General features: G+C 38.9%; 1 protein-coding gene across 3 annotated transcripts; it reads right to left on the bottom strand.

Moving 5' to 3' along the window:
- Positions 1 to 388: 388 nt before the first annotated feature.
- LOC129268703 (RWD domain-containing protein 3-like) lies at positions 389 to 14,456 on the bottom strand. 3 transcript variants are annotated; one of them, XR_010294674.1, is made up of 6 exons: positions 14,213 to 14,447; positions 5,113 to 5,421; positions 4,562 to 4,731; positions 2,866 to 2,975; positions 1,802 to 2,308; positions 545 to 1,740 (listed from the first exon to the last, which is right to left on the bottom strand). XR_010294674.1 is itself a non-coding variant. In XM_064104889.1 (5 exons), exons 1-5 carry the CDS (start codon positions 14,319 to 14,321, stop codon positions 2,170 to 2,172), a joined length of 837 nt encoding a protein of 278 aa, XP_063960959.1. In that variant the 5' UTR covers positions 14,322 to 14,456; the 3' UTR covers positions 389 to 2,169. The 3 variants fall into 3 exon arrangements, 2 of the variants coding, with proteins under 2 accessions (XP_063960959.1, XP_054762199.2); XM_064104889.1 differs by having other exon boundaries at positions 389 to 2,308; positions 14,213 to 14,456; XM_054906224.2 differs by having other exon boundaries at positions 999 to 2,308; positions 4,562 to 4,725; positions 14,213 to 14,439.
- Positions 14,457 to 16,156: the final 1,700 nt, after the last annotated feature.

The following is a 16,156-nucleotide window of genomic DNA, read 5'->3' as shown; positions in this document are numbered from 1 at the left end:
TAGCTCGTGCTTCGCGCTCGCATTATATAAATAAGGATTATAATGATATTATATATTCATGTTGGTTTATAAGAATAAAGCTAAGAAGTGACTATTAGGACTACCCTTTCAAAGAAACCAAAAATCATCTTCGAGCAGCCGATCGGGGGAAATATGGCTGAAAAAAAATCTGGGCCCCCCTATTAGCGAAGGCTGGATCCGCCCCTGTATATCCGTGCCGAAGCCTTCATTTATTTTTTTTTTCATTTTGGGGGGTTTTCAATTCTGTTTGGAAACAAATCAGGGAAAGACAATTAAAAAATATCGCCCAATGGTATGGGCTGCCCCGTTTTTACTTTCTCGATTTCTAATTTTTCTCCCCATTTCCCTCTCCTTTTTGTTTTGTTTTCCCTTCCATTTCCCTTCATTATATCCTTCTACTCTTACATTCCCTCGTATCATCTCTCCATTTTCCACTTCCTTTTCCTCCCTTTCCCTTCTTCTCTATCTCCACTCCTTCCTTTTCCTCTCTCTTTCCTTTCACCCTTTTCCTTAATTTTTTTTTAATCTTTTCAAGGCTCCTCTAGGCCCCCTCGATGGATCTGCGGCGGGGGGGGGGGGGGGCGACCATCCCCGGCTATAAAATTTTCTAGTAGGCAAGATGAAAAATGGGGGGAGCAGAGCTAGAAAAAAAGATGAAGGGATTTAAAATAGGTGTGTCAAGAGAGGGGGTCATGGTCGTTAAATACGTACTACCCATTGTGAGATAAATTAGTTTTCTACCCCAGTTATTCAATAGGGAGAAAAAAAGATATAAAGTCCTGTTTCTCCTGCCCCCACCCCACCCCCTTATCAATATACCCTGACCCCACACATAATTTACAATCATGCATCTCTCTCTCTCACTCTTGTTATCTCTTCCACCTGTTCTCTTACCTATTCCTCCCCTACATGTTGTACGGTGGCGTAACGAGCCAAACATTTTAACGAGAACAGATGCGGCATGAGGAGCAAGATTTCTAAAAAGTTGTGAGCGAGCGGAGCAAGCAACTAAAAATTTTAATTTGACCTTTTTAACTCAAAATATATTTTGTGATAGATTCTGAAATACTATTCACAAAATGTTATTCATTTCACTCTTTACTGTTTTCTCTTTTCTTCCTTGTTTTATTGGTCTGGGGGTATGATTTTTTGTGTAGGGGTGCTGATATAAATTTGATGAGCAAAAAATAAAACAAAAGGGGGGGGGTTATCACTACAAAATGGAGGCCATTTAGGTTCTGAGAAATTTGAACAAGAAAAAATGGGGGGTTCCACTACAAAATGAAGGTCATTTGGAATATATTTATCAATTTTTCCACACCTTCCTGAATTCCTGGGGCCCATTGCATAAAACTTTTGCCATAAAATACTCGGGCAATTTTTTTGCCAGAATTTTTAAATGTATAATTATCAATAGCATAATTTTATTTGCCAGAGTTTTTGTTTATTTGCCAGAATTATTTTATGGCACAAGTTTAATGCAACGGGCCCCAGGGTGGTGCTGCCTATGAACAATAATACATGCAGCACCTCCAGCACCTCCGCTTCCTCAAGGCCATGGAGCGGAGCAAGCAACTGAAAATTTTGACCTGTTTAATACAAAATATATTTTGTGACAGATTTTGACATACTATTTCAAAAATGTTATTTTATTTCACCCATTACCCATTTCTGTTCTCTCTTTTCTTCTTTGTTTCTTGGTCTTGCAGGGGGGGGGGGGTGGGTGATGGGCCCCTACGCCCCCCCCCCCCCCCCCCCATCTGCACGGCAGTGGTGGAATGCAAAATCAGTACAGGCATGCAAACAAACCTTCCACAAAAATATTTTAAACAAAATTGTCATTTCCTCTGTATGATAGTAACAAGAGTACCATAAACAGAAAAAATCAAACTTTCTTTTAATAAAATTAATTTATTGTTCTTTTACCAAACAGTCACAGGCAGTGTGTCCAGGCACCGTTATAGTGATGACTTAAAGCACTATCCCTAGAGTGATTTCCATGTTTTTGAGTGACTCCACAGTTCAAATCTACTGTTGGTGCACGTCCTCAGTAAACATGTGTCCTTCTGAGTGACCTTGTAATCAGCTGATCATGTAAATGGGCAAGAGTACCAGGAAGAGATCATTGGTGTCCTGGAGATGACCTTGTCATCTAATGGCACCCTGCAATGGATGTCTACACAGTGGTTGAAGATGTTCGTCATAAAGTTGTGATAAATTCAGCGAATCAAAATACTTTCTCAGTTCCTGGACACTTCCCATCTCTGAAACCTCGAAGGATGAAAACCTGTGGAAATGAAAGTGAATGTTTGGTACTCATAAAACAGTATTGCTACAACAAATGATAGCATGCACATATCAGAACCCGACAAGAGTCACTAAAAATCAATAAATAATCAGTTAATAGGGGGTACATATTCTGTCATGCAAAGACAATCCAAGAACTTAAGTCTGTGATTGATTCAGGTAAAATGACCAAAAGTCAGTCACGCCAACGAAACCTAGGCTACAGTCATAGACCCTGATTGAAAATTTGATCAACATGTGGGTCTTGACACAAGACTAGGACAAATACACCTTGCCGTTTGATGGACCTACTCTGCACAAGTCACATCCATTCACTTTAGGCTGCATAATCAAACCACTTTCTTTGAGTGAAGGGTGAATACAAATTATTAATTTATAACTCTGCTATTCCTTGAAGGATCTTTACCAATATTATTTTTTATATTTTCCTGCTTTAAAAAAAACCCCAAAATATCAAGGTTAACTTTTCTTTTATAACAACTTTCAGATTATGGCCCCCTTATTGAGTAAATAACAAAATTGATGTCCAGAACAAACCTGTGTTTATCAGTAGGCTTATCACTCAGCACACTCATCATTTTCTCCTTGCACGCCTTCCCACTTGAATCCACATCAACCTTCTGTGTTTTCAGTCGAAGAATAAATTCCTATGAAAGAGCAGATCAGGAAATAAATTTGCAAGCATGGAGGAGGTAGGCACTTCCCTGAGTGGTCAGGCCTAAAAGCATTTTTTGTGAAACCCCATCTCAATCAAAGTTAACCCACCTTTTCAAATTGAACGAATGATGTAATGAGATTATTATCAATAATTATTTAATTGCTGTATATCATCTACTCTATATCTTTAATTGTCTTAGTGTCATTATACCAGGCCATGGGCGGAAATCCCAGGGGGACGCGTCCCCCTACTAAGAATAGTAGGGGGGACAGAATATCAAATGTCCCTCCTACTATTTTTGGTCTTTTATGATGGAAAGAAATACATCATTCAAACTCGAAATCAAACACATATTTTGGACGAAATGACCTTACTTTCGGGGTGATGACCTACTTTTTTTCCCTTTTTTTTTTGCTTGTCATATTTCTTTTGGTCGAAATGACCTTACAATAAAAATTTTTCCAACCAATGGTCCCCCTACCTTTGGGGAGAGATCTCTTCCCTTGTACCAGTTACAGTTGTAACAAGAACACGCTTGATTGCTCAGTACGTGGAGCAGTGGTTTGACCATTTCGCATTAAGGTGACCCGGAGGGCGTTTCACAAAGATTTAAGTATGACTTAGAGTCGCACTTAAATATCAAATGTCCCTCCTACTATTTTTGGTCTTTTATGATGGAAAGAAATACATCATTCAAACTCGAAATCAAACACATATTTTGGACGAAATGACCTTACTTTTGGGGTGATAATCTACTTTTTTCCTCTTTTTTTTTGCTTGTCAATGCGTACATGATATGCAACGCGCAATATTATTGATCAATACGCAGCAGTGCCCGTCTTCTTGGCATGATCTGACCAATGCAGTGATGTCTTTTATACCGCACGCAACTATGCATTTAAGTGCGACTCTAAGCTCTGGGCTGTTGCAAGAAAATATTTGCAATCAATCGCAAATATTCTATTGCAATTTTACAATTGATTGATCACTTTAAACTATAACAAATCAGATTACACTCCTTGTTTCATGGAGCAGATTAGCAATCAGTTGCAAATTTGCAATTAATTGCACAGCATATGCATGATTTCGGGAACAAAAATAGGCTTGCAATTGATCGTAAGTTCCTTGCAACGCCCCATAAGTCATACTTAAATCTTTGTGAAACATCCCCCTAGGTTAGATTCTCACTTGTTACATATTAGTGTCCTTTGGTAATTAAAGCATATCAGGTCCATTAAAGAGGAACATAAGCCTGTGGACAGGTGCCTTGGCCGAGTGGTTTAAGGCGCCTGACTAGACATTTGAAAGTCTGGGGTTCAATTCCCGGCCTTGACACCTCTGCCCTTAAGCAGTGCATTAAATCGACAGTGCTCTTTTATCCTAATATACTCAAAAAATTGACAAAGCTACATGCATTTTTGGAAACTTTGTGTGCACTTGTTTCTTTTTAAAACTATAAGACTTTGGTCCAGTCTGGTTACCAGCTTGCTTGAAAGCAGTCATGGTTTTGTGGCAATTAGAAATAAATTACCTCCACCGAAACATTTTTTTATTTTTATTATTTTTAATACTGACCTTGACTCTTGCCTGATGACCCTCAAGAAGGATTAAGATGAGTCTCTCAACGAAGATTATCCTTCCCATGATGCCTAGCTCTTCACACCAGCTTGTCAATGTCTTGATGTAGCGACCCTTAGCCCTCATGTGATCAAGCCGCAGCAATGAAGTCACACAAGTCCCTAGGCCTAGGAGATAAAACCAGTTCACAAATAAACAAAGTATTTGTTATATAGTTTTATCTTTCTAAAAGTATTAGTTCAGTTATTTTTGCTTTCTCTCCTAGAGGGGTTGTGGTTAAGTACATTTAACAGCAAGGTATTCAAACAGTGGCAATATCAATTGCTAAGATGCCTAGACCTACAAAATCATCACTCTATTTTCTTTTGTGTGTGTGTGTGCGGGGAGGGGCAGGGGGTCACTGTTATATGACCAATCTTTACAGACACTCAGGCATATCTTTTTGCCTTTGCCAAAATATCTACATTGATGGAAGAATACTAAGGACTGATGGCAAAATAGGAACTTTTAACCCGACAATATAAAAATTATAAGAAACACTTATTCACCTTGGCTTTCAGGAGTCATTTCCTGCTGGTTCTCATAATTTGCATACTCCTTGAAATGAAGGCGGATCCACTCTACGATCTCCATTGCCATTGGTTCACCACAAAGATACGCATTTGCATATTCAATAAGGCTGGTCTTCATTTTATCAGCAGCTTTCCTGGTCAGGAGGTCAGAGGTCAAACTGATATCTGGCAAGGATTTAGGGTAGCATGGACCTGGTGCAAAGGTGATGGCTATGGTTGAGCCAAGGTTGGGAGATTGTTCATTGTTTGATGAATCTGATACGGTGATTGTGTATCGAGCTGACCCTGAAAATAGAAATGTCATAAAACAATATCATAACTTAAAATATTAAAAGGTTTTGCTGTTTTCTGCGTGAGAAGATTGCTTCTAGACAATAGACTGAATTATACCATGTCTGTCTTTAGTTTTGGTAAATCCCCAAAATGTGGCTATGACCTAATCAGTTCATTACCAGATTGTGTATGCCCTAAAATAATTATGATTATCCCTGCAATACAGAATGAGAAGAGGACCAGAGATTCCAGACTTATATAATAGTGCATGGAATTTACTGGCTTAATTGACAAGGATATGTTCTTCTCGTCTATTACTGTTGAGGCAACCCGAGATCACCCATTTAAACTCTTCAACAAAAGAAATAGACTGGATGTAAGAGCAAATGCCTTCGGAGCCAGAATAGTGCATGACTGGAACTTGCTACCAAATAGAGTTGTCTCTGCTCCATCTGTAAACTCCTTCAAAGCCGGGCTTGATAAGTTCTGGAATTAAGAATGGTACAGTCACCCTTGGGAATGATTTGATTTGACAAAAATGATTGCAAGTGCTTGAGCTTGGACGAAAGCTAGACCTGGAAACTTGGCTGCAGCTTTCTGCATATTTCCAGTACATCCGGTATAAGTAATGAAGTGGAGGATATGATATGAAAATATGTTTTATTTGATAGATTATACGATTTTACATGAAAATGTACTTTGATCGGGTGCCCGATCATAATAAAAAATGCATGGTTTTTCTACACTGTAAAAACTGACACCAGTTGGTTTCAATAGAGGACCACACCCTGAGGTGTTATAATTACATCCTAGAGATTGAACATAACACCAGAGTGTAAATGTAACAACCAAAGGTCTTGTAAACTAACTTTGTCAATTAACACCGGTTTAAAATAACTGGTGTGGTCCTCTTTGTATACCGTGTAACACCACAATTTTTGCTCTGTATAATATAAAACCTATAAAGCATGCTCTGTGCTGTAGATAATGTAGCTCTTTGATATCCACTCCCTAAATTTGTAAGATCATTTGTGGTAGGGTCCATGGTAAGATTTTCAAATAGCCCTTTTTAAACGAAAACAAAAATATAACTGATAGAGGGCGCTACATATATTTGGTTTGAATATTTGACAGAGAATTGGCATTACAAGTTTAAGATTAAGATAATGTTAGATGATAATCAAGTAGTTCACATCATAGACCTTTACCAAGGCTAATGATGGGCTTTAAAGTATATGAAAGAAATGTATTGCAAAACTATGGTGACAGAAGGAGCGCATATGAATAGGATTTATAATACATTAGTACTACTACAAGGCAAGATCTTATTTTTGCATTAGTGATAACTTTCAACAACAAAAATTAATCAAATCTAAAAGGTAAACAGTATTATCAACTTGTAGAAATCTGATTTTAATTTGAAGGAGTACTTTTAGAATGCAACGCAACGTGATTGTCCACTGTTAGAGCTCATCTTCGAGATGAAATCTGATTTTAATTTGAAGGAGTACTTTTAGAATGCAACGCAACGTGATTGTCCACTGTTAGAGCTCGTCTTAGAGATGAGCTACAGCTAGAGCCCACTTGTTCAACCACCCTGCCTATGGTGAATCTGTTGATCTATGTAGTACACAACACACACTTTAAAAATTCTTCAAAATATCACTTGTGTAACAAAAAATATTTATTTCAATATAGTTGTGATTTATTTTTCATTAGTAACTTGGGGATCATTTTTATTCACCATGCAGAGCACTAAAAAATATAAATTTTGAGCATATTTTGTACAGGCCCTCTATTGGTGGAAAGTATAGTTGCAAGAAAATTGTCATTCAACAATCTCTAATTTTAATCTAATTTAGAAAAAAAAATTCATTCAATTTACTTCAGAGCCAAGTTATATGATGAATAGTTGTAATGGAAACAGAGATTGTAAAAATCTCAAGCACTTTTCCCCAAGAACAAGGACTAAAGGGAGAAAAGCCAAACATTGCCAACCTTATTTTACCACACAGGGAGTCCTAACAGAGGACAAGGTTAAACCCAAGGTTAGTACCGGTATACTAATACAAACCTCGCAATACGTGTGAGTGGGTTAAACTTTGTTCATTGAATGAATGACAGAGCCCTTGGAAATTAAAGATTATAGAAAACTGAGAACTAGAAGTTCCAACTCAGAACGAGACATCTGCTAGATAAATTATAATTATAGTTTGGCAAAAAAAAAACAAGTGTTGCCCAACATTGTTCCCAATGATCTGTCCCTTCATGGAATCATCAGCTCCCTCATCAAATGATAAATGCAGATTCACTTGACAATGACAGCTTCGAAAATACCCCCTCACAGGGACCTGGGAAGCGGGGGTGCTGGGGGTGCTGAAGCACCCCCATACATTTTCCTGGGGGTGCTGCGTGTATTATTTTCCATAGGAAGCACCCCCACGAAATCAGGTTCCCTTTGTATTTTTTTATATATGTTATGATGTACATAATTATCACATCCGACAATCGCAAATTATTTACATAGTCTTTCACATATTCCAATAACATCCCTCCTATAACGCGACTCCGATACAGACGTGGTCGCGCGCGATACGTGATAACCATAGTTTGGTTTACACACTACTCGATAGCAGGGGAGGGACATGGGTGTGGTTAGACTTGAAACTTCTAGGTTTTATGTCGATTCAAGTGTGTGCGCGCCCGACCGCCCGTGTTTTGTATAAACAATTACAAGACAGACAATAGAAATAAAATTTCAGTCTTTTTCGCCCTGCCCCATGGCCCTGGGAAGCGGGGGTGCTGGGGGTGCTGCATGTGTTGTTTTCCATAGGCAGCACCTCCTGGAAATTTAGTGGTAAGTTGATAAATGACAGAAATGTAATGAAAATGAACGACGTTTTGTAGAACCCCCCCCCCCCCCCACTTCAGAATTATCCGACACAGTACTTAAAATAATGTTTAAATTCACCCTTTTTCAGATCGGACTATCAAATATTTTCTGCTCGCGCTTCGCGCTCGCATTATTGATTTTTGTAATAAAAAAATGTATTTACAATGCCCAGATACTGGGTCTAACTCTAAACACGCGCACGCATGTTTATTCAGATACGCAGCTTGTTTTGGGGCTACTCCGGGCTGAAAATATTTATATCAAATACAATTTTATGAAAATCTGATAACAAATAGTTGAGTTATTTCATTCTAAAGTTTAGCAATATTTTATGAAAATGGTGATATGCATGTCGTCATGAATATTTAACAGGTGGGTTGACATGTGCGGAAATCTGTCCCCAAAGGTACGGGGACCAAGGCCTGGAAAATATGACAAGCAAAAAAAAAAGAAAAAAAGTTTATTACCCAAAATGTAAGATCATTTAGTCCAAAAGGTATTATTTCGATTGTGAAGTGATGTATTTTTCTCCATGAAAGACCAAAAGTAGTAGGGGGAATTTGATATTGTGTCCCCCTACTATTTTGGAAGGGGACACATCCCCCCTGTCCCCTCTGGGATTTCTGCCCATGTGTGTTGAAGATGTCACATCCCCACTATCCTGTTTCTTGTGTTATTACATTGAATCAAAATTGTTTCATTTTTTCATACCAGTGTGAATGATTTGTCCCCCGTATAATGAAATAAGTTGCAGTAAAGAATATCTAATAGACTAAATCAGTTGTCAATTTAATTGTTTTTGGTTCTTGAAGGGAATTCTTGGTAGAAAAAATTGAATAAACCTACATTGTAATTTGATATTTTAAAAAATTCAAAAGAACAAGTGGGGATATGACATCACCAGTTTGCTCATTGAATATTAATGAAGACATGCTTAAAACTGTTTCACCGGAATAATGCTAATCTTTAAAATGCAATAACTTTGATATTCTTTGTCGGATTTTGATCAAATCTTTATTCTTATGTTCGTCTGATTTTTCTTTATCTGTTCAAACCATATTACATTCAGTGTGAAGTTTCAGATCAGAATATCAAAAAATTTCTGCTCGCGCTTTGCGCTCACTTGATTTACAAAACATGAATAGAATGTCCCAATTATAGGTCTGAAATCTCAATTTTGTTTCCTGTGTCCTGTTTTTAGGTCTGAAATCTCATTTTCATTTCCGCTCGCGCTTCGCACTCGCATCAATTGTATAATTATATACCTATCCTCTTCATTATAAGAAAAGTGCTTAGAATGTCTCGTTTTTTTGTCTGAAATCTCAATTTTGTTTCCGCTCGTGCTTTGCGCTCGCATCAATTGTTTAGTTATATACCTATCCTGTTCATGATTAGAAAAGTGCTTAAGATGTCCTGTTTTAGGTCTGAAATCTCGTTTTTATTTCCGCTCGCGCTTTGCGTTCGCATCAATTGTATAATTATATACTTATCCTCTTCATGATTGCAAAAAGTGCTTAGTTTGTCCAGTATTTAGGTCGGAAAGTCAATTTTTTTCAGCTCGCGCTTCGCGCTCGCATTATTTGATTGTTGATATATGTATCGTCTTAATGGGTAACTGCAAACAGTCCTTATAACACTTCCCTTTCGATCAGACCAGAGCGTATATAAAATATATCTGCTCGCACTGATCACCTTCGCAGATATTATTTGTTACATACGCATCTTGTTCAGGACCGTGACAAACATTGCTCAAAATGTTCAATTTTCAGGACAAAATACATGAAATTCCCCCCCAAAAAAAAAAATAGCTCGCGCTTTGCGCTCTAATTATATATCCATGTTCCTTTATAAAAAGAAAGCTAAGAAGTGACAGTCATATAGATGTTTATATATATATATATATATATATATATATATATATATATATATATATATATATGTATATATGTGTGTGTGGGGGGAGGTTGGTGGGTGTGTGTGTGTTATTATGGAAAACTCAATTGTGTCCCCTCCTCCCCCTCCATCTTTGAGGAGAGATATCAGCACCCCCACTGAAAAAATCGTTCCCAGGTCCCTGCCCCCTCACTCCTCATAATGTGCATCCAATTCTAATTTCATCTTCGACATGAAGTTCGAGATGCTGAGCCCCATCCACCCACTCATCCTACGAACGAGGTTATAATATAACCTCGTTCTCGGCAGCATACAGTGCTATTGTGCAAATATACATTGCTCATTTTCCCCCCATCCGTCATTCAAAGTATCACAAACTCATGCAATTTTATAAATGTGATACTTAGCCTAACATCTTTTCAAAAGAAGATCATTCCTACTGACCTTACAACATTAAAAAAATGAATAAAAACTCACCGAAATTTATGCGTGATGGCGATTGATCCTCTGGGTTGCTACTATGGTGTTCAACAGTGACAAATCGAAAAAGAAAAAAAATCTCACGAAACCAGAGAGGTTTATCCACCCGTTTGGACGAAACTCAGCTCGTGATGCATTCTGGTAAGGAAGTCTCGATAGCCTCTTTCAAGACAAATTGGCAATCTTGTTTCGTCTCGATAAACATATTTAAAGAATAAGAGTAAATGACATTATTTCCTGGGGATATATAAATTAATCATCATAGGTCCTTTCACCATACAACATAGTTTATTAAAGAAGGAAGTACGCTGATGGTGCTACAACTGTTCATTCGAGGTGGAAGTATCAAAATAGGAGGGGGGGGGAATATCTACACCCTCATATATGTAATGGTAATTGAGTATTTCCTAGTCTTTTCACTACTAACAGTGGCGTTACAGACAGGGCAGGGGACAGCCCCCCCCCCCCCCTGTGACGGATTTGGCCAAGAAAAAAAGGAGAAGGGGAAAGGGGGAAAGGGAAAGAATGAGAAGAAAAAGAACTTGAGGGGGGGGGGGGCAAGAAAGGAAAATGGAAAGGGTAAAAGAGAAAAGTAGATGAAGGGAAAGAAAGAATATAGATAAAAAGTCAAACGCGAGGAAAGAGTGAAAAGGAAGGAAAGGAGAACATAATGTGAGAAACTCATCCCGAAATGCTAATACATGCGTGAGAAAGGGGAAAGAATTAAGAGATAGCAAAATGGAATCTATAATTTAAAAAAAAGAGAAACAGGAAATAATGGTAGAATGGAAAGGCTATAGGACGAACAAGAAATCAAAAAAATTGTGAAAGAAAAGAAAAGGGAAAGTGTAATATATTATGCTATGTTCTATTACTACTTAAGATTTTTATGGAAAGGGAACAAAATTTTCTTGATATTAAATTTTACTAAGAAATATTTGCCGCACTCTAAAGGCTGTGTCCCTTTTGGATTTTTTTCCCCTTTGCTTTTCAAATTTATCTGGAATAATTTGTTCTCCATTTTGGTTGTGAAAAACTTTTTTTTTTTTGGGGGGGGGGGGGCTTTGCATATTTAATTCGCCGCCCCCATTCAAAAAATAGTTCCCAGGGCCCTGTCAATTATAGCCAAGATTTTTCTGGAAATAAGGTTAAAATATTTGACCCAAATCCCCTCCATTTGGATGCGTTTTTTTTTTTTTGCTTGTATTTTTTTTCCTCAAGAAAATCGCTTGCTTCCTTCCTTCCTTTCCTCCATTCTTTTTTCTTTCTTTCTTCCTGTTTTTTTTTCTTTTTCTTTTTAGGGGGAACTATTCCCTCTATCTAAAATTTAGGGGGACGTGTCCCCTCTCGCCCCCCCCCCCACTTCCGCCACCCGTCACAAAAATATAATTCTGATGTACAAAAATAGTGGAAAAAAAATTTAGTGTCAGGTGATAAAAAGACTACCTTCGCAGGAACAGGCTTCACTGGAAACGGGTATTGATCAGAAGCATGAATAATCCAGCTCTGTGGTCGCGCTCCCATTAGCTTTCTTTTATTCAGCACAAGAGGCGTTACAGCACTCTACATAGGATTCTATGGACAGACGAGGATAAAGAAGAATTTCCTGACAATTTTAAACGATTTAAGAAAGAAATCATAGAAGAAGGGTAATATTTCTTGGATGTGAAGTTACAACAGAGCTACAGTGGAACCAAAATCTTTGTTTCGTTGTTGACAATCATTGGTAAATCCAACTCTTTTGCTCTTTTCTTCATAAGTTAAAAAATTGCCAGGAAGCAGGCCTAAACACCGTACAGTCCCATCCCCTACCTTTTGCTGTATGGCGAATGGTCGGGGATGACGAGTGCATCCACCCATGGGTTCATTTCATCTTGCGTGTGAAGGAATATCATTCATATGCACGCGACACACACGACACATGCAAATATATAATGGGCTTTTGCCCAAATAAAACATATCACATAATTTGGGATTTTCACATTCTGCTATAACACTTACCGAACCATTTAGATCCTTTGGCGACTTCTTGAAGTTTCTTTTAAAAAATATGTATTTTTCCTTGATCTTCAGTGAAGATTTCACGGAGATAAAAATTGATCAGCGACGATATCAATTTTTGGCCAAAAGAGGGCGCGCGATTTATATTCATACCAAAGACACGACAAGGGAAAGACTAGGCACCTAATCTATTTTACATGCAAATCAACGCAAGGCATTACACGAACTAAAGTCCGTGAAGTGTCCAATCTTTTCATTGTATAGACTTTGATATACCATATTATTGTTGTTCGTTAAAGCTCGTACTGCTGGTTTCGTTCCAGGCACGTATATTTCTTTTTTTTTTTTTTATTAGTCATCGTTTTAACTTATTTGCAAAAAAGTGTTATCATCGCCAATAATAATCTTGAATTATGTTTTTGAAGGTATTTCATTTATTGGTGCCCATAATTAGCCAATTAATCATAAGAACTGCGCATTCAAAGAATTTGGACACGGTTATAAAATTACCGAGGAGCTGATTCAAGGTTGTGAAATTTATTCGTGCCACCAACGGGCTTCCTTGTATTTCCATAGAAGAGACAAGCGAAGTCACTTTCCAGGCCGAGGTAAGCGAATTTGCTCTTTTTGTACTATTATTATTTCCAAATAATGACTAATTTTTTTTTTAGTGTATTGCTACTTACCGGAAAGAGCCCCGGTGGGTAGCGAGAAGGAGTTCCGGCAAATATTACTTCAGTTCAGCAATGAAGCGGTGTTTGCCGACTACTTCGAAATCCAGGGTCAAACGCGGTCCAGCGTACGAGGTTAGTCAGTTAGTATAGTGAGTGATTGTATTACCGACCGGCCTTGTATTACCGAACGTGCGCATCATACGCATCAGAAAATAATTCCATACGCTCAAAATTTTGCAACATCCTTTCAAAGAGAACTTGAATAGAAAGATGATGAAAAATTGTCTAAAACACAATTTCAAAGTCTTAATATTCGAAAAACAATAAGATATGGTCAAAATAGCGCATCAGTGACTTTGTTGTTTTCTCAACTTTTCCCATAGAAAACACACGTTCGGTAATACGATACCTTTTTCAAGTGACCAAAATATTTCACATGCGAAGAGGGGTCCGATTGGAAGCTAATATCGTAAAAAGGAAAAACGATTTCGGCCAAATTTTTACATATTTATATTTTGTAGGTAATTGTGTATTCATGGTGAAAGTTTGGTGAATTTTATGAGAATAGTGTGTTTGATATGATTGAATTCATGAAAAGTGTTCGGTAATACGATCCACTACCATATAGCCAGGCGTTGCAACATCCTCTTTAGAGTTGTGAACTTGCGATCAACTGGAGCTGACTGCCTGAGCTCTCGTCTCGAGCTCTTGCAGTCTAACTTAGTCTCACTTGCATGACTTGGCCTGTTGGAGCAAAGGCGAAGACCGAGTCTTGCATTGCATGGAACGGGCCGCCGCGCGCCTGGCGCGGTCGGCCGGCGGGGAGCTGGCTCGAGAGGCGCAGGACGCTCCAAATACATACCTGCTTCTGCATTCAAATCATGGAGTGTGAATTCTCCGCTTTGACAAAAGACAGATTCTAGAACTTGAAGCTCATCTGTTACTGAATTACAGCTTAAGTCAGAATTCATACTGCTGACAGTTGTCCGATCGCAAACTCTCGACGAGTTGTACTTGAATTAACTAAAAAGTTGAAATGATGCTACCACTATTTTAGACTCATTTCCCATCTCTGATGTTTACGCACGTGACGAGTCACATGATCCGGAGAGGTAACTTGTAGGTTAATGACCCCCCCCCCCCCGAGAATTCGAGAGTGAAACTGTAATTCTTGTAACATGAGAACACCGGAAATCTCAACATTCTTTTTTTTTTGGGGGGGGGGGCACATATGAAACTTTAAATTATTTCCAATTTATTTTTGTGATTATTTTTATCTACGTTTTGGATAAAATGTAAAAAATTATACTTAATGTATTAAAAATAATACAAACATAAAAACATAAAAAGGGAAAACGGAAAGAAAGAAAACGGGAAAGGAAGGAAAGAAGAACATTTTTTGTGCGCCTCCATAGAGGTAGCCTCTTTCATTTAGGGCTCTGTTCATTTTGTTGGATTGACTGTATCTGCCAACCTGTACTGCGCTTTGAAACCCCGGGGGGGGGGGCACTCAGTATATAATGCATAGTGGGTATGTGCCGCGGAGGGGACCCCATTTTTACACTCAAATTTCCGTTCCGAGGCATAGCATTTTTGTCTTATTGAGAAAAAGAACATAGAAAGCCGCTCCAGAGCATAGCATTTTCTTTTTCTCGAGATAAAAAGAAGAAAAAAAATCCGCTCCAGGGCTTCGCATATTTTCCGTTACGCCGTTCCGGTCGCAATTTTGGTGAAAAGCGGCCGCAGTTCGCTGTCTGACCATCGCCTATCCGCTAGCGCGCCCGTCAGTCGTGCCGCCGGGCTAGCTGCATGTACGTTCCATAGGGATGCATACGCACTCGCACACAGGCGACCCGTTCCAAGGACCCCCGTTTTCACAAACATTTGTAGTTCCAAAGCTCGTTCCGAGGACCCTCCTTTTTACAATGAGCCCGCTCCAAGGCCCCCGTTTTTTGTCTCGCCCGCGGCACACCCCTACCACTTTTTTGGTCGAGTGCCCCCCCCCCCGGGTTTGAAACACCAGTATAAAGCGCCCTACAAATGTTATTATTATTATTATGTGAGAAAGAACGATTCTCCCCGACATACAAATGCATTATCATGATTAGGGAAATAAATTAAAGATGGCAAAAAGGCAAACAAAAGCGGGAAATGAATGTAGAATGGAATGAGCCAAAATCTAAATTGTAAAATATAAGGAAAAGGGAGTAATAACACTACCGGGCTGCCGAGGACTGAAGATAACGATCGGGAAGAAAGATGGATGGTATATAGCAGGCATAATGTCGTATGAATTAAAGTCTATCATATAACTTGCTAAATCTCCAGAGCTATACCGGGGGCTCTGTCCAAGAGTCAAGACCCCGTGCAGTGGGGGCTCTTCCAGGGGCCGCGGAAGCGGGGGGGGGGGGGGGCTGGGGGGGCTTCAGCCTCCCCCCCCCACTTTTTTCAAAAACCATGTACAAAAACGTAAAAATGACCATACGATTGTGATTTTATGCATGGTCAGCCCCCCCCCCCCCCCCCCCCACTTTGAAAACCGTTCCGCGGCCCCTGATCATGGGGATTTTGCGGCTCCTTGGGGTTCGAGGGCTCTTTTGATGATTTTTCTTTTAAATATTGCTAAACCTTTGTTTCTTATCAGATTTCGATGAAGTTTTCATTGGATTTATGAGCTCTAACATTGCAATTAATCATGGAGATTTTCCAGGGCTCCTTTTATTGAGCTCGCGAGGGCTCTTTTGTGCATTTAGGGGTGAAATCACTGGTAAATTGCCAATTCGTCCATTGCCAACTCGTCCACTCA

The sequence above is a fragment of the Lytechinus pictus genome, chromosome 9 (genome assembly GCF_037042905.1).
Source record: "Lytechinus pictus isolate F3 Inbred chromosome 9, Lp3.0, whole genome shotgun sequence".
Taxonomy (NCBI): domain Eukaryota; kingdom Metazoa; phylum Echinodermata; class Echinoidea; order Temnopleuroida; family Toxopneustidae; genus Lytechinus; species Lytechinus pictus.
Note: the sequence above shows the minus strand (reverse complement) of the source record. Positions and strands in the feature narration are given on the sequence as shown.